The sequence below is a fragment of the Sciurus vulgaris genome (genome assembly GCF_902686455.1).
Source record: "Sciurus vulgaris genome assembly, chromosome: 12".
Lineage (NCBI taxonomy): Eukaryota > Metazoa > Chordata > Mammalia > Rodentia > Sciuridae > Sciurus > Sciurus vulgaris.
The window spans coordinates 108,549,027-108,568,909 of NC_136473.1; the positions used below are offsets into that span (position 1 = coordinate 108,549,027).

A 19,883-nucleotide genomic window follows, 5' to 3' on the forward strand; every position below is an offset into this window, starting at 1 on the left:
TAAGTTTAGAATCTTAAGCTTTAAAAACAAGAGTCATCATGTTTTCACTCCCTTTGTAAATCATGGAAAAGAATCTAAAGTTTATTGCTACTGTAGGGGCAGAAAAGGCAGTGATCCCTTTCATGCTCATGCTGAAAGGTCGTGGCTAATACCTGATAACAAAAGGTAGGTTAACAAGAGGAACATTTATCAAATTTATATGGTCATAGTTCTGTATGCATCAACAGGACCCAAAGACCCAGAGTGAACTATGCATGTTTATGCCCAGGTTTGATGAAGCAAGGGCAGCCATGTGGAAATATGATTGAACAAAAGGGTGTGATCTAACAGTAATAGACTCAGAGGAGGGAAGGGGCCAGCAGGGTCTGTCTGCACACTCTCTCCGTGGCCTCTGTGCAGCAGTCCTTCCTTTTGAGTATGGAACAGTCAAACAAGGTAGGCTAGAGAACCGTTTTATGGCCAACTTTTGCATAGAAAAGGAAAGATTAGGTTAATATTTTTAGGTTTTATGACAGACTTTGGGGAAGGGAACTCTGCTTTCTGTGGCTTTTCTTAGGGGAAAATGAGAGAATCACAGGGGGTGGTCAGAGAGAAACCTTGCTATAAGGCTGCTTCTGAGGCTTTTACTTCAGGGTGTCATTTTCTGAACCCAGTCACCACCATATTCTATTCTTGCTTCCTTCACAGTAAATATATTGAAAAATATATGCTGCTTAGATTGATGACTCAACTGCATTCAGTTTCCATTATTGATCAAATTATGCTCACAATTTATAGTATTTCAAGGAAAATTTTACACAGCTAAATAATATCTTATTCAGTATTCTGGAGCCAAAAATATTTGAAATTTAGAATTTTTCAGATTTAAGAAAGATAGTTAAGTGCATATTATGTAATAGCCTTTTTGAGGTCTGGACTAACACCTTCTAACATTAATATTTTGTAGTGACGTGTGGTTATCTACATAAATAAAATGTATAAATGAATTAGCTATTGTCAATTCAGATCAGGTTTTCCTCCAAATGAGTTTTGACACCAACATAGCAAAACTTTTTGACTTATAGAACTTTTTAGATTTTGAAATTTATATATACTAGATTCTGGACCTGTGATTGTCTCATATAGTCTAGAATGCCTTGTAAATAATGCTTCAATTTCTAGTTCATTTTAGAAATATTCTATACAAATATGTATAAATCTGACAATTAGGGATTGGGAGTAGAGCTCAGTGGTAAAATGCTTGCCCATGATGTGTGAGGCCCCTGCATCAATCCACAGCACTACAAATAAGAGAGAAGGTGGTGGGATAAATAAATAATAAGTCAGGGTATTGTGCAGCATCTTGAAAGACAGCTCATCAAGTGATTATTATAGATAGACTACTTTTAGAATAAGTATACTAGTAATATTTATTGAGGGAAGGAAATCATGTTCTTTTTCTTTTTTAATCCAGTAAACTAAAACCTCCCTTACTTCTATACTTCTTGTCCTTCCATTTACTGATTAATTCAACAAGTATTTATTAACCACCTACTGTGTGTTGGGCATGGTGCTTTAACCTGGAGGGCTCAGACATTGTCCTTAAGAGTTCTTGATCTGTTTGACTTTGTTTTATATGCTCCTTTTTTGCATAACCTTGGAACTTTGTATTAAACACTCTCCTCAATATTTTATGATTTAGAACTATCTTTATTGCAATATGAAAAACATTTGTCCTTTCTTAATCTGTTTGTTTTTGTTTATATTTTTGATAGGGAGTAGAATCTACCCAAAGACTAATTACTATTTAGCTTTTTTAAATGAGCTGAATGTATATATTTAAAAATATAAAATGTGCAGTCTCAATCAGTTCTACTACTGAGACTGTAACTATGTGACTTTTGCTTTAAATTGTGGGTTATTTCCACAATTGACTATAAAAATAGGATTTTGAACACCAGAACTGAATAAAATCAGCTGTTTAAACAGAGCCTCCCTTTGGATATTTATGAGATTATGAAGTTTGATAACTGATTGGTTCTAATAATTTTTAGATTTTTTAAAATTTTGTTCCTCTTTCCTATTACAACTTTTGACAGCTTTATTGTACAACTCACCCATTTAAAGGATACAATTTGTGGGTTTTGGTGTATTCACAAAGTTGTGCAGCCATTACCACAATCTAGTTTAGGACATTTTCACCCTTCCTAAAAGAAACCCTATGCCCTTCAGCAGTCATCCCCATTCCCTCAGCCTCAGGCCTGAGGTTTACTTATTGTGAACCTTTTATTGTATCAGGGATTGAACCCAGGGGTACTAAACCACTGAGCTATATCCCCACCCCTTTTGTTTTTTTATTTTGAGACAGGGTCTCACTGAGTTGCTGAGGCTGGCCCTGAACTTGCATCCTCCTGCCTCAGTCTCCCAAACAGCTGGGATTATAGGCATGCACCACTGCACTGGCTATTCTAGACCTTTTACATAAATGAAATCATAGAATATGTAGCTTTATGTGACTGGCTTCTTTGACATCCATTATCTTTTCAAGATTTGTCAATGTGATAGTACATATCAGTACTTTATTCCTTTTTATTAACTGAATAATGTTTCATTGTATGGGTGTACTATGTTTAGTTATCCATCAGTTGACGGACATTTGGGGCTTTTTCTCCACATTTTGGCTATTATGAATATTGCTTTTATGAATATTAGAATACAAGTTTTGTTGAACACGTTTTCATTTCTCATAGGTACATACCTAGGAGTGGAATTACTGGGTGTTAGAGTAACTTTAATGTTCCACCTTTTGAAGAATGGCCAGACTGTTTTCCACAGTGATTGCAGAGTTTTTTACATCCCACCAGCACTTGTGAAGGTCCCAGACCCTCCACCCCTCACCTGTTGTCTGCTTGCTAGATGCAGTGGCATCGCATCCTGTCCCCAGCACTCATGTTTGTTCAGTGAATATGTAAAAGCGTTGGTTTCCATGTGTGTTTCCAGCGTTCAGCTGTGACAAACATGACGGTATATCCTGTCTTCTAAGCCAGATAAACTGCATCATAAACCATGTTTTATACTTTGATCAGCTTTTGTCTTGTATATTTTGAAGCTGTATTGTTAGGTATGTAAACTCATTGCTGTTAAATTCTTCTTCATGCTTTTTGTATTTTATAATTACAAATTTCTTATTTGATTGTTTAATACTCTGTCCTAAAATTTCCATTTAGGTTACTAACTCTAACATTCTTTTGATAGAATTTGCTGATGTATCTTTTCTACTCCCTTTCTTCCCCCATTTTTTGACGTCTGTTGTAGGTAATTTTGTTGAAAACAGATACTGGCTGGAATTTTTTGAACTCTAATCATATATAGTTTTTGTTTTTGAACAGGGCCACTCAAACCATTCACGTTGATTCTGATAACCAAAACGTTTGGACTTTTCCTGTGCCAGGGGGTCCTTCAGCCTGCATTGACTGCTCTTTACCCTGATATCAGCTTAAATTTCACCTCTTGAGAATGATTTTCAGCGTCCACCTAATCTCATGTTGTTAGACTATCACTTTCTGTCCTATCACTGATTTAGTTTTCTGCGTAGTATTTATCACGGTCACATTTTTCTGTGAGCACTCAGACCTTGTCTGTGTCCTTCAAAACTAGTCTGGATCTTAGGACGGTGCCAAACACATGGAAAATGCTCAAAAATGTTAATGTCAAATACATCTTTCTTTCATTGTTTTACTCTTTGTTATATATTATTTATTTTACATATATGTGATGATGGTCTTTGTATTCTAATTTCATAAATTTTCCCTTATACCTTTTGCTAGATTGCTTCTTTTTCCTTATCTCTCTCCTTGCCCCTGGAACCACTAGGCAGTTGAGAAATTTTACTTCTTCTCTCCCTCCATCCCTCTTTCTGTTATTAACTTTATATTTTAACAGTAATGTTTAAATCTGTGTTCTCCGTCAGCTTACTAGCAACTGTGACCTTCCATTGTGTTATCTTTCACTCTAGCCCTGTCCCCCAGCCCCTTCCTTCCTTCCACTTCCTCTTGGAACAAGAGTGTTAGTGAGTTTTCATGTCCTCACTTCACACTCCAAGTCCCTACTTCAGAGCTTTGTTAGAAAAGTTTTAGGCTTTTTTAAGCTTTTCCTTATGTTATGCCTTTTCCTTTTCAGTAATTTTAAGAGATCACTATCACATTACCATCAGACATTTAAATCTGACCACACATTCCATTCTTTGATGATCTCTATCCATCTTAAGAATTTTGTTCTTATTTAATTTTCTTTTGGCTGGTATGGTTTCTTGAGTAATTTCCTAAAAAAAAAGATACAGGAGTAGTATATTGGTTTCCTATTGCTGCTTTAAAACTACAAATATAAAGCACAAAACTATGATCTTGTATTTCTGATGATGTGAAGTCCAATATGAGTCTTATGGAGTTAAAATCAAGGTGCCAGTGGGGCTGTTTTCTGCCCAGAGACCCTAGGGCAGAAATTGTTTTTTTGCCTTTCCCAGTTCCTAGAGGTTCCCGCCCGTCTTGGCTCACCATGCCCTTCTACCATCTTCAGATTTCATTCTGTCTCTATCTCCTGCTTCCGTTTTATAAGAATCCTTGTGATTAGTTTTGGCCCACATGAATTTGCCCCTTTCAAGACCTTTAGTCACTTCTGCCACCTCACTCGAACATTCACAGGCTTTGGTGATTAGGATGTGGGCCTTCTTGGGGAGCCATTATTTTGCCTACAAGCAATATTCTGTTTGAATTGTGTGAAATGTCTGGGTTTTGCTCTTCTATAGCCTCCTTTTGGGACTTCATGTCTTCCATTTAGGGGAGAGGGAGAGACCATCTTTGTTTTATGAAGAAGATCCTATCTGGTGAGGTAAAAATATGTTTGTTTTTGTTTGGGTTCAGATTTGTGTAGAGTGCTGTTTGTGGACTTAGCAGCTAGAAGGTGGACCGAGCCAATTACTAGGCTTTTGCTCTCAGCTCAAGTTACCCTCCTGTCCTCCTCCATTGCTGTAGGTGGACTCCACAAACTGCATTCCTTCCCTGCTGTGTGGTTCCCTGTTAATTTCTGCCAGTAGAGAGACACTAGGAGAAATGAGAAGGGGCTTCTTCCTAACCGCCTACAGTGTCAATTATAGGATTCTGGAATTATAAGCATTTTCTTTGGAAGGTCTGCAAACATTGTTCCATATCATTTAGCTTCTAGTGAAGCAAATGTGATTATTCTTCCCTGTGTAAGCTTGGAGTTAAGAAATCCACTAGTATAGAACTTGTTTCATTACTTCTCCTTGACATTTTATAAGCCCTCTGAATCTGAAAAGTCTTTTTCTTTCTTTCTTTCCTCCTTTTCTTTTTGACAGAGAAATCTTTTGGAAGATGATTCAGATGAAGAAGAGGACTTTTTTCTGTAAGTTTTTTAAAACAACTTTTTCAGAGTATAATTGACAATCAAATGCATATATTTAAAGTGTACAATGAGTTTTAATATACAAACTGAAATCATCACCAAGATTAAACAATAAATGTAGCCATCACCCTAAAAGTTTCCACATACCCCTTGATGATCTATTGCTCTCCCAGTCCCTAGGCAACCACTGATCTGCTTGCTGTCACTGTAGTATGTATTGTCTAGAATTTTATGTAAATTAAACCATAGAGTATGCCCCCTTTCTTTACTGGCTTCATTTACTCAGCATGATTGTTTTGAGGTTCAACCATCTATCAATAATTGGGTTTCTTTTTTTCTGAGTAGTGTTCCACTGCAGAATATACTGCAGTTATCTGTATGGATATCTGAGTTGTTTCTAGTTTGGGGACGTTACAGATAAAGCTGCTATAAACATTTGTGTTTAGGTTTTAGTGTGAAACATACACTTTTATTTTTTTTCTCTTGAATAAATACCTAAGAGTAAAATATTTAGTTAACATTTAAAACTGTTTTCCAAAATGTTTATCCTATTTTATATTCTTATCAGTACTATATGAGAGCTTTAGTTGCTTCAGATTGTTAGCAACACTATATATTGTCTTTAGTATTTTAGATATTCTAGTGGGTGTGTAGAAGTATCTCAATGTGTTATTTGTGTTTCCCTGATGAAAACTGATGTTGAACATCTTTTAGTGTGTTTATTTTCCATCATTATGCCTTCTTTGGGGGGGGGGTGTGTGCGCGCGAGCGTTGCTCTGATTGAATCAAACCCAGGGTCTCGTACATCTAAGGCAAGCAACTATACCACTGAGTTACACCCCCAACCCTTTCCTATTCCTTTCCTGTTTTTAAATTTATCTTAAGTTGTAAGAGATTTTTATATATTCAAGATACAAGTTCTTTGTCATAAAAGCTTTGCAAATATTTGCTCCAAATCTTTAACTTAACGTTATTTTTAGAATAGTAGCATTTGAAGACTAAAGTTTTGATGAAATCAGTTTGTTTAATTTTCTGTATTTTTCTTTGTATCTTATTAAAACAATCTTTCCCAAACATATTGTATTAGTATTTTCACCTATGTCTTTCTAGGCGTTTTATAGTTCAACTTTAAATTTAGGCCTATAATCCATTTTCAGTTAATTTTTATACATGGCTGAGGTGAGGATGAAGGGTTTATTTTTGGGGTGGTATAAGCTATCTAATTATTTCAGAACCATTTGATGAAAGGGTTATTCTTTCCGCATTGAATTACCGTGGTTCCTTACTGAAAATTTATTGACCTGACCAATCGTTTTAGTTTTAATTGGAAATCACTCTCATGCAGGTCTAGATTTGTGTCTGTGATCACAGTCAAGAAGGACAGTGTTGTAAGTCTTCTCTGGGAATTGATGTAGAAGGGATATCTGAGGGGAAGCATTTACCTCCTATTTCATTAAAATATTGTGACTTTTTTGTGAAGGCTGAGTTTTGATGAAAACTTTTTATAAAATCAGTTGAAACCCATGAAGCAATGGATAAGAGCTTAGAGGATAGAAAGCAAATCCAATAAAAGGGAATAGTATTATTTTTAGCAGGAATATTATATGATATTGGGATATAATTTCCTATAGGTGACAAGATTTTCATAAACTACTTGCCTACACTGCCACTTATGGTAAGAAGGCTTAGATGAAAGCAGTAGTTACCAGCAACTCAATGTTGAAAAGAAGGCCAGATGCTTTGGATAAATAAGCAATTTCCTGAATGTAAGGTAGATGCCCTTGTGAGAAATAACAACTCCTTAGGCCAAACGTGTACTGATGTCCACTCCCAAATAATGCTGTAGCCTCCCAAAGGGCCTTACACCCTAAGTGGCACACCCACTTCCTATCTGGCTTCCGTACCTGGGTTCTGTCTGCGTGTTGAAAGGGAGACAAAATTCTCAAAATAATTTAAAATATTACTTAACACCAATGTTTATAGCAGCAGTATTAACAATAGAAAACAGGTGGAAACATCCCAAGTGTCCATCAGATGAATGTATAAGCAAAATATGGAATATACATAAATGAAATATTGAGTGTCAAAAAGGAAGGAAATTCTGATGTCTGCTGCAACATGAGTGGACGCTAAATGAAAGGAGCCCATCACAAAAGGAAATGCATTGCATGACGCCACTCAGAGGAGGTACCTGGAATGTAGTCGGGCTCACAGAGAATGTGTCGCCGGAGCTGTGAGGAGAGGAGAGTGGGAGTTCATGTGCAGTTGGAAAGATGAAAACTTTCTAGAGATAAATGGTGGTGATGGTTGCAGAATGATGTGAACGTACTTAATGCCACAGACCTTTACATTTAAAAATGATTAAAATGACACATTTTGTTATGTGTTTGCCCTAATTTTAAAAACTGATTGACAAAAACATTGACCATATATGTGTGGCACTATTTCTAGACTCTCTTCATTTCCATTGATCTGTGTCCATCTTATATCAATATCACCACTATCACTTTTTAATAAGTTACAAGGTATTGTGTACGTCCTCCAACTTTGCACTTCCTTTTTAATGTTCTTTTGGCTAATTAGGATTTACCCAATTTTTAATGTAAATTTTAGAATCATTTATCTGCTTCTACAAAAATTCATGCTGAAATCTGGGTTGAGGCATTGAATCAGTAGACCAATTTGGGGAGAATTAATATCTTACCAATATTGGGTTTTCTGACTCATGGACATTGCATATTTTTGTAATTATTAAGGTCCTTAATTTCTCTTAGCAATGTCTTATAGTTTTCAGGGTTCGATCTTGTGTATATATGTGTATATATATATATATATATATTTTTTTTTTTTTTTTTTTTTTTTTTTTTTTGGGTCAAACTCATCCTTAAGTATTTCATGCTTTTTTTTTCTTTCCACATTTTTTCTTGGTGCACTGTAGTTAGGCATAACAGTAGGATTTGTTGTTACATATTCATACATGCACACAATATAACACTGTAATTTAGCCAACATCACTCCCCAGCACTTTACCCCTCCCTCTGCTTCCCATCTTCCAGTCCCTTTCCTCTACTGATCTCCTTTTCATTTTTATCAGATCCTTACCCCCAACCTTCCTTTAACATTTTCCTCTAGCTTCCACATGAGAGAAAACAAAGTATTTTGTACTTCCCAATGCTATTTAAAATGGAATTTAAATTTTTAAAAATTTCTTATTATTCATTGCTAGTATATAGACATAGAGTAAATTAATGCTAAACCTTGCTAAGTTCACTTATTAATTTTAGTAGTATTTTTAAAAATTCTTTTGAATTTTCCACATAGACAATTATATTGTCTCTAAAGACAATTTTACTTCCTCCTATATGTATGCCTTTTATTTTCTGTCTTGCCTTTTTGCTCTGACAAGAACCTCTAGTACAATATTGAATAGAAGTGATGAGAAAGAATATCCTTTCTTTCTTCCTGAGCTCCCTTTTAGAGTAAAGCATTCCTTCTTTCACCATTAAGTTTTGATTTCATTTCAGGTTGTTTTTTTTTTTTTGAAGATGCTTTTTATGCCTAATTTGCTAAGAAATAGATGATGTCATTTATCATCAATTTTGAAATTTCAAACCAACATTGCATTTATGGAATAAATCCTATGTAGTCCTCATGTATTATTCCTTTAAACCATTGTTGGCATCAGTTTTTTAAGATTTTGTGAAGAATTTTTGCCTCTATATGTACATTAGAGGTGTTCATCATAGTTCATATATTGACTTGGGAAATGGTCTGTATTTAGTTTTCCAAAAGAGTTTGTGTAATATTGTTATTGTGTCTACATTAAATGGTAGAATTTATTATTGAACTCATCTAGTCCTGGAATGTTTTTGTATGAGTTTTTACTCATGTTTGTATAATAATTATAGATTTACAGAAGGGTTACGTGGGTAGTGCAGAGAGTTGCCATGTGTCCTTCACTTAGCTTTCTGCAGTAATTCCTATATAACCATGGTGCATCTGTCTATAGTGATATCCCACCTTGCTTCTCTCTCCCTGCTGCCCTCTCTGTTTTTCCTGAATGATCTGGCCAGATGTTTATCAAAGAACCAGCTTTGAGTTTTTTGGGGGATTTTTTTTCCCCAGTAACATTTTAAAGTTTTGTGTTAATGTAATAAGTGAAAACAAATGCAGCCACTGCTATAGTTGGAATAATTTTAATCTAATAATTTTCAGTTGACTGTCTCATTTTGTGGTTTCTTCATTGAATGATTGTTTTATGCTTTTCATTTGACCCATTTGTAGTACCTCCGGTTCAGAATATTAGTTTTCTTTATGGAATTCAACATTTAACTTGTGCTCTGGGATGGGATACTGGTCCAGTATTCTAAGGCTTAATTGCAATTTTAAATACATTGAGGAAGAACTTAGAGGAGTTAAGGCAAGATGATGTTTTCATGTTTATAAATTATGTAAATACATTTTAATAGACTTTGATTTTTTTCTCCAAAATGTTTTTGTCTTCACAAACTGGATTTTTTTTTTTCACTTCCTTTAGAAGTTTCTCTATGTCTAGAAATATAAGAACCTTGTTTCCTTTGAGTTTATGGTTTATACCTTATTTGTTACCTTCAGAAAAATTATAATTAAAATACTCAAAATATCTAAAAGTTTCCATTTTGAGAATGCTAAAACGGATTAAGGTTATATACCCTTGGCTTTAATAAAGATAATAATTTAAGAAATGTTATTTTTTTGACTGTTGTATTTCCCCTTTTCTATGTTTTTTAAAAATATTTTTCTGTGTTTTCTATGTTTTTATAAAATATTTTTTTAGTTGTAGATGGACACAATACATTTACTTTATTTTTATGTGGTGCTGAGGATTGAACCCAGTGCCTCACTCTTGTGAGGCAAGTGCTCCACCACTGAGTCACAACCCCAGCCTCTATGGCAGTAGGTTTAAGATAAGTAATCAAAATACATAATTAAAATTTTCAGTGTTTTGAGTGAATAGTTCTCGCTATCCATCTCTCAGCCAGCATTCCTAATTAGCAGTAACCTAAATTCAAGTTGATTTGCACTTTTAGTTGTTTAAGATTTGATTATAAAGGTATTCATAGTCACTGGCAGTTTAGTTTTATTATTTCAGAGTTTAATGATTAGGAGAAAACTGCATTACTAAGGGTTTATATAAGCCCTACTTTCTCAGAAAGTTTTAACACTTCAAAGAATTCAGGTAATTGTGGCCAATGGTAACTACTAATGAAGTAAAGACCAGATCTTGTATCATGGAGTTCACCAATACTCATAAAATGTTATTCCTTTTGAAAAATGACTGACCCATGTTTATCCCACATGATTGCATGTATGGATGTGTGTTTTCTGGCTTTGTTTTGTTTGATATAACCATTACTAATATATACTGGCTGTTTTATTTTCAGAAGGGGGCCATCTGGACCAAGATTTGGACCCAGAAATGATAAGATTAAGCAGTAAGTTCCTGAAATACTCATTTGTTTAAATGATTGCCATATTTCTGTGTGAACTGGGGATGTTTTGTAAACAAAGTTTTATTGGAATGCAGCCACGCCCATTTGTTTTTATATTGTCTGTAGCTGCCTCCTAGCTGTAATGGCGAAGTTAAGTAGTTGTGACAAAAGATTGTGAAAAAGAGTTACCTTATGACCCACAAAATCTAAACTATCTTGACCCCAAATGTAGACAATATAACTATTCGATTATAGAAACCTAATTCTGTATATTTTCACAAAGTTACTTCTGAATTATAACTCAGCAAATGCAAAATTGATGGTTTCTCTTGGTTACTTTATGTCAAATCCAATGATTTAGCATAATCCGAAGGTCTCTCAGTTTTTTAATTTAAACTTGATTCCCATTATCAGAATCATAAAATAGATTTTTTTTATGTATAGCAGCTTTTATTTACTTCCAGAAGTTTTTCATCTCTATTACTTAAGCTAATCCATAAATTATCTTAGCTTTATGACTAGTTTTTAGTTTAAAACCTTTTCATGTATTCCTTGATAATAGAAGAATAACATGAATAACATGCTGTAATGAATGTATCTAATGTTAAAAAGATGTGGGCCTTGATGAATGGGAGAGGAAGGGACAGACCAGTGAGCCACTTGAGGCCAGGTCCTGGAAACTGACCACCCTGAAAGACTAATTATGGAAGATAAACTGAATGACTTGGGTTCAGGATCTAAGAAAGGATAATAGCCACTGCCCTAATTCTGGTTATAGTTGAGAAGGTACCGAATGGAGTCTCTAAGTATTGGTGAAACAGTTGGACTTTAATCAAGTACCATTGATGTAAAGATATATATCCATACTTAGCCTAATTCTGACCTTACTGGGTTCTAAGATATAGAACCAAGGTAGAAGCTAAGTATCCCTTATCTGAAATGCTTGGGTTCTGAAAGTTTCAGATTTCAGATTATTTCTAAATTTTGGAACAGTTGCATGTACTTAATGAAATATACTGAGAACAGAACTCAGGTCTAAACATGAAGTTAATTTGTATTTCTTACATACATAGCCTGAAGGTAATTTTATGCACTACTTCTAGTGTGACTATTTTGACTACAACCCCTCACAGGAGGTAAGGAGGAATTTCCCACATGTGGCATTATGTCAGCACTCCAGAAGCACTCTAAAGATTTTGGAACACTTTGGATTTGAGATTTTCAGAATCATAGATTTTATATTTTTTAATGTATAGCAGCTTTTATTTATTAGGGATATTCAACCTGTACCAACATATTGAAAAGAGTAACAGACTGGTTGTATTAACTTTCTGTTGCTGTGTAACAAAATATTAAGAGCTTAGGAGCTTAAAACAACACATTTACCATCTCACAGTCTCCATGAGTCAGGAGTTCAAGCACTGCTTAGGTGTGCTCTGCTGTGGATTTCATAGCCTGCCATCAAGCCATCACTAGGTGTGTAGCTCACTTGAAACTTATGACCAAGTTCAGGTGGTTATTGACAGAATTCACTTCCTTGCAGCTGTAAAACTCATGGTACTTGCTGCTTCTGGACCAGCAGAAGAGAGAATGTTTACTGCTTCCAGTCTCTGATTTGCCAGTAAAGATACAAGCTGCTTTTGGATTCAGGCCATTGATTACTTACGTAACAAGGAAGAGTAGCCAAAAATACCAGCTTCCAGGGTCATTGCCCCACACACCAAAAATGATACCAAACAAGAGGAGCTAGTGGCTGCAATACCATTTGTAGTATACCCTATTGCAAAGGAGCTATTTCTACACTGCAAGTAAGTGGTTTTTATAGTCTGCAGATAGAGCCTGCAGAAAGTTTACGTCATCAGTTCCTGGGAATGATAAGAAACTCTTACAACAGTCCCCTAAGGCACACATGGAGGTAAATGGGCGATGGCTTCATGAGCCATTCAGTCAGGGTTCCAGGGGATTCACAAGTCATTCTGCCAAGACTCAGATGAACTGTGGTTCAAGCATAGGTGGCATATGTGGATGCTGCAAGGATGTCATTGTGCAATGGCTGAGCCATTTCCCTACACGGAGCCAGAGTGACTTTTGCGTCCACCCCCATGGTCGTGTTCTTTGTCCTGTTCTTTGTTCCCTGTGTGATTTCCTTTCACAGAGGGTTATCCTTGTGCAGAGTATGGCTCTTGGGTCTTTTGAGTATGACCTTCCAGCTGAACCCTAAAACCATTGTTATATTAGTAACTACCAAACACACATATATATTTAAACTACCACAATAACTGGGGATCACAGAATTATAGAACCAGATTTAGTTAGAAGTCAGTTTTGAAATGCAGAGTAAACCTTGATGACCCAACATCATGAATGGGACATGACTCACCAGTGTGTCCAAGGTGGTGGACACAGCTTGACACACCGCTTACCCAAGAAAAATGCCCTGGTATTAGTTTAGCATCCAGAATTAGCCAGTCTTTAAAGATATGTAATCACCACTTAATTTGTAACATTTAGGGCATTTCTTGACTATATACATCAGCAACATTGTTGCTTTATTTGAATTTAGCCACTAATTATTAATGTTGATTATAGATTAATACCATGAGAACTATAATGTCAGTTTTTAGGGAATATTTTTTGGGGATTTTTAAATATTCATGTCTATATAAAATTGCATTCTCTTTGGAATATTTCCTTTGCTTTTAAATTCAGTAATAACACTTCAAATGCTATTTTAGTAAATTGTAGTATTCTCTGTTACCTGTAGGGAATCTCCCAACTAGAGCCTTGGTCTAGCCAGCTTAACTTTTCTAAGATCCCCAGAGAATGGTTCCATGATATAATAGTTATATATGTGTAGTTACAAAAATACAACATAATTTTTAAAACTTCTTTTGTCAATAATACCTTAAAAGGCCACAAGATGGGGATGTTACTATGAAAATAAATATTTACAAAATAAGGGATGTGTGTGTTTGTGTGCACACGCACGCGTGCACGCATGCATGTAGCAGAGTGCAAATTTTTTTTCTTAATTGAAGAGCACTGGCATTCATCATGCTTATGTTAAGCAAGACAGATTATCATCTTCATTTTAAAGAAATGCAAGGCTAAATACAAGAAAATACAAGGCTAAAGAGGCTTGCGAGGTGACTTCCACAGTCACATGCATAGCAAATGACAAGTTGAATTGCCAACCCAATTCTGAATGACTATAAAACCCACCATGTCTAGACTATACCACTACCTTCCCTGCTGATGATTAGATGAGAGAACACTTCAGGAATGCTGGTACTATCAGACTTGAAGGTTTAAAACAATATAAAGAACGGTTTTTCCTCTCTGTACCTCATCTTTTCCTGGATATGTTCTCTTTTGGGTCCTTTCTTCTACCATATGACCCTACAGCCATGATGTAAGTTTCCTGCCTTCCTTTACAAACTCACTTTTCCTTAAATTTGTGTTTCTGAGTTTTGTGTTTCACCCACATCCAGTTAATCACTTAGTACTTAAAATATTCCCTCCTTTTAAATATAGTCCTTTAGCCTAGAACTTTCCCACTTTCTACCACCTTCTTTCCAGGGCATTCTTTGTACCTCAGGACTCAGCACCAGGATCTTGATGTCATCTCTGACTCAAGCTGAATTCTTCTAGGCTACATTAGTGATACTAAAGGCTTCCTTCCTTTATAGCACTTAATACACGTTGGTGCAATCACGGATGTCTGCTTTCCCCATTGAATTGTTATCATCCAAAGATCAGGCTCATGACCTTCCTGTGGGTATTCTTGAGGGAAAGCATGACTTTTGAATAAATGTTTTTTGAATGAATGAAATATTTAGATTAGAAAGTATTTGTTGAATGCTTACTTTGTACCAGGTACATTTCACATGAGCTAGGAAATGAAAAGAGGAGCTGAGTAGTGTCTGCTTTTCTAGCATTTACAGCATAATGGAAAAAGTCCAATGTAAATAAGATAGAGGTTCATAACCAGCATGGAAACATAAGCGGTCTTGGGGAAGTGTTTTATTGCTGTTTTGCTAAAAATTATCCTTCATATTAAATAGTATTTTCTCCTACAAAAACTGTGTTCTATGTATGAAGGCATCTTGAAATATAGAAACACATGAATTTTCCCAACCCTGAATAAAGGTTGCACAGTTTCTACATTTAGAGTGAGATTTATACCAGTAGATAGTAATCTATGAAGAAGAAAATATTCATTGATCACTTAATAAAATAGTTAAAATGTTAGAATAGTCCCATTAGAGTTGTATTACATGTATGCCATGTTCTTGAGGTAAGACTCCTAGGTTTATGATAATCTAAGAATTAACCCAGAATTTTATGGGTTCTGTTCCAATTCCAATTCATCTGTGTGTCTGTGGAGTCTTTTACCATGGAGATCCTGGAACTATAGCTTTTTCTTCAGGTTTTTGGTTTTATTTTAAAAACAAAAATGTGTAGTGTAGGTATATTAATATCCATAGTAGCAATAATCTGTACATTCTGCCCCTCCATACTGCCTTACTTTACCCTGTTAACTATCATTGCTTGTTTTAAGATGGGAAAACAAAAATATCTGGGAGTTTCAAGATTGGTCCATGAAGTACATTGGATTTGCTTCAATTTTATAGTTAATTGTAATCACTGCTTTATATCTCTTTTCAAGTAACTAGGTATGCTTTGTAAGATTCATACTCAAATTATGCACTTACTCAGCAAATATTTACTCTACCCCAAGCACTATTGTAGGTACTGTGGTTTTATGTAAGTGGACAAAACAGTCAAGGTCCCTGATTCTTTGAGCTTGCCTTACAGTGGGGAGAGGCAGAAAATAAGCATGTACATAAGCAGCATAAGAGGCATAAAATAAGCATGTAATAAGCATGCACTTACTGTTAAATGCTGTAAGTAAAACAAGAGTAATGGGATTGAGCAGGCTGTTTGAATGCACTGCCTTCATTGCCCATTTAAACATAAATTCTCTGAGGGACAGAATTGTTTTGTTCTTTGTTGTTTTCTCAGTACCTAAAATAGTAACGTAATAGGTGCTCATTAATTATTTGTTGAGTAACTTGATTCATTGTGTAAGTATGCCATTGTTATTCTATAACATACACATCTTTAGCTCTCTGCTTAGATAATTAGGAGTTGCATCAAGACATCTAAGAGACTGGGGGCTTTTTCAGATCTGTTTGGGCAGAAGAGAATTCTGCATGTCCCTGCTTGATTGAGCTTCAGCCTCACATCCTTCAGTGGAATATTGTGTGGGAGGCACAGAACTTTGGGAAGCTGAGTGCTTCCTGAAGGCTGTGCGAGGATAATCAGTGGCTCACACAACACTTCACATGGGAGGGAGGTAGTCTTCCAGCATAAAGAGTTCCTTCAAATACACCTGTGTCTAAATGGGCCTTCATTCTGTTTTTAAAGTGAATGTTTTAAAGAAATATTTAAGTGTTAGGGAAAGGCTGGAACTCTTAAAAATTACACATGACCATGCCTTACCCCAACTCTCATTTAGTTTGGAGGATAGAGTTGGGTAGACAGAAGACAAGTGTTTTGTGAAAATTTTTCAGAAGTTCCCCAGGTAGATAACTTATTATTCATATGTAGTGGAAAACTGATTATTCATATGTAGAATGAGACTATATATATCCTTATCTCTCACCTTGCATAAAAGTCAATCCAAAATGGATCAAAGGCCTAGGAATTAACAGAAACTATGTAACTCCTAGAAGCAAATGTAAAGTCAGCACTCCAGCATATACGCATAGGCAAGAACTTTCTCAGTAAGATCCCTACAGCTCAGGAAACAATGACAAGAGTTAATAAATGGGATGCCATCAAATTAAAAAGCTTCTGCACAGCAAAGGAAATAAGAAAATGAAGAGTGAAACTACAGAATGGGAGAAAAATCTTTGCTACCTACTCTTCTGACAGGATTGATATCCAGAATATAAGAAAACTCAAAAATCTTAACACCAGACAGACCAAGCTTCAATTCCCTGAACCAGGGCGGCGAGTTCCTGCCTGCAGGTTGCTTCAGGGACCAGGACAGGGCAGCCAGGGACTTCCCCAAGCAGCCCACAGCCTGGTCCCCTCCGGCGGGAGGCGCCTTTCCAGGCTAGCTTCTTGGAGCAGACCGCACAGAGAGAGCCTTTCCACACAGAGCCAGCCACAAGTCCCCAAGCCAGCGGTGATCTCCAGCCCGCACGCAGCCTCTGGGACCAGGGCAAGGCAGCCAGAGACCTCTCCAGGCGGACCAGCCCCACCCCCTGGCCGCAGGCTTTTTCCACGGGGCGATCCAAGATGGCAGACTAGAGGGTGACTGCATTTCCAGTCGCTCCAGAACCCAGGATTGAAGAAGGGGAGGCATTGAGAGACTCAGACTAAAATAGAGCCTCGGGGTGAGTCTCCCCCACCCGGTGAAGTGGTGCCTGGGCGACAGGCCTTGATTCAGGTGGCTTATTAGAGTAGGGCAGGGCAGCTACAGTCTTCCCCAGGCAGCCCTGTGCACTCCGGCGGTGGGCTTCTCCCACAGGGCCGTATTCTCCAGCATCTCTGAGCAGGCCCCCCAGTGAGAGCCTTTCTGCACAGAACCAAGCTTCAAGTCCCTGAACCAGGGCGGCGACTTCCTGCCCACAGGTTGCATCAAGGACCAGGATAGGGCAGCCAGGGACTTCCCCAAGCAGCCTGCAGCCCTGCCCCCTCCCGCGGGAAGCGCCTTTCCAGGCTAGCTTCTCGGAGCAGACCCCCCAGTGAGAGCCTTTCCACACAGAGCCAGCTCTAAGTCCTGGAACCAGTAGAGGACTAGGGGCAGCTTTCTTCGGAAGCACTGCATTATCAAGTTACTCCAAGACTTCAGGCTACTGAAGGCAGGAAGGTGATACACTGGAAACCTACAGGGACAATATATGCCAATAGAAGAATTCTGCAATATCACAAAGTCCCACTGACATCTGACCAATATGAGAAAACAAGGGAAGAAAATGTCCCAAACAAACCTAGATATTATATCAATAAAACCCAATGACAGCACAGCAGAAGAAATGTCAGAAAGGGAGTTCAGAATGTACATAATTAAAACAATCAGGGAAGCAAACGAGGAGATGAAAGAGCAAAGGCAGGCATTGAAAGAGCAAATGCAGGCATTACATGATTGCACCAATCAACAGTTAAAGGAGCAAATATGGAAGCAAGAGATCATTTCAATAAAGAGTTAGAGATATTGAAAAAAAAACAAATCCTTGAAATGAAGGAAACAATAAACCAAGTTAAAAACTCCATAGAAAGCATAACCAATAGGATAGAACACCTGGAAGACAGAACCTCAGATACTGAAGACAAAATATTTAATCTTGAAAACAAAGTTGACCAAACAGAAAAGATGGTAAGAAATCATGAACAGAATCTACAAGAATTATGGGATATCATGAAAAGGCCAAATTTAAGAATTATTGGGATTGAGGAAGGCTTAGAGAAACAAACCAAAGGAATGAATAATCTATTCAATGAAATAATATCAGAAAATTTCCCAAATCTGAAGAATGAAATGGAAAACCAAGTACAAGAGGCTTATAGGACTCCAAATACACAAAATTACAACAGACCCATACCAAGGCACATTATTATGAAAATAGCTAACATATAAAATAAAGACAGAATTTTAAAGGTTATGAGAGAAAAGAATCAGATTACATTCAGGGGGAAACCAATAAGAATATCAGCAGATTTTTCAATCCAGACCCTAAAACTAGAAGGGCCTGGAATAACATTTTTCAAGCCCTGAAAGAAAATGGATGCCAACCAAGAATCTTATACTCAGCAAAACTTACTTTCAGATTTGATGATGAAATAAGATCCTTCCATGATAAACAAAAGCTAAAGGAATTTACAAAAAGAAAGCCAGCATTGCAGAACATTCTCAGCAAAATACTCCATGAGGAAGAGATGAAAAACAACGATGCAAATCAGCAACGGGAGGAACTAGCCTAAAGGAATAGCCAAATAAAGGAGAAAACAAATCATGTCAAAAAACAAAAATGAGTCAAATGACTGGGAATACAAATCATATCACAATAATAACCCTGAATGTTAATGACCTGAACTCATCAATCAAAAGACATAGACTGGCAGAATGGATTAAAAAGAAAAATCCAACAATTTGCTGCCTGCAAGAGACTCATCTCATAGAAAGAGATACCCATAGACTAAAGGTGAAAGGATGGGAAAAAACATACCATGCACACGGACACAGCAAAAAAGCTGGAGTATCCATCCTCATTTCAGATAATGTGGACTTAATGCCAAAACTAGTCAGAAGGGATAAAGAAGGACATTACATACTGCTTAAGGGAAGAATAAATCAGCAAGACATACCAATCATAAACATCTATGCCCTGAACATTGGCTCATCCATATACGTCAAACAAATCCTTCTCAATTCCAGAAATCAAATAGACCACAACACAATAATACTAGACGATTTTAACACACCTCTCTCACCGCTGGATAGATCGTCCAAACAAAACTTGAATAAAGAAACCATAGATCTCAATAACACAATCAACAATTTAGACTTAACCAACTTATATAGAATATACCATCCAACAAAGAACGAATACACTTTCTTCTCAGCAGCACATGGATCCTTCTCTAAAATAGACCATGTTTTATGCCACAAAGCTACTGTTAGCAAATGCAAGAAGATAGAGACACTACCTTGTACTCTGTCAGATCATAATGGATTGAAATTAGAAATAAATGACAGAATAAAAACAGAAACTTCTCCAATACCTGGAGATTAAATAATACACTATTATATGATGAATGGATAACAGAAGACATCAGGAGGGAAATAAAAAAATTCTTAGAAGTAAACGAGAACAAAGACACATCATATCAAAATCTCTGGGACACTATGAAAGCAGTACTTAGAGGAAGATTTATTTCATAGGGTGCATTCAACAAAAGAAGTAGAAATCAACAAATAAACGACTTAACACTACAACT

The 19,883-nt window shown here is 36.5% G+C and overlaps 1 protein-coding gene across 18 annotated transcripts in view; it reads left to right on the top strand.

The window, feature by feature from the left end:
* The window catches only part of VAMP4 (vesicle associated membrane protein 4), a 34,974-nt gene that overhangs the window by 4,133 nt on the left and 10,958 nt on the right, over positions 1-19,883 (top strand). For 14 of the 18 annotated variants that reach the window (XR_013758120.1, XR_013758121.1, XR_013758122.1 and 11 more), the window contains 2 exons: positions 5,354-5,400; positions 10,824-10,874. Coding sequence is in view for 13 of the 18 variants with exons in the window: in XM_079106431.1 (XP_078962557.1) it covers positions 5,354-5,400; positions 10,824-10,874 (98 nt within the window). In the remaining 5 variants the exon portion in view is untranslated. Of the gene's footprint in view, positions 1-5; positions 4,867-5,353; positions 5,401-10,823; positions 10,875-19,883 lie in introns of those variants that run through there. The other 4 variants (XM_079106428.1, XM_079106434.1, XM_079106423.1 and 1 more) reach the window with 3 other exon arrangements.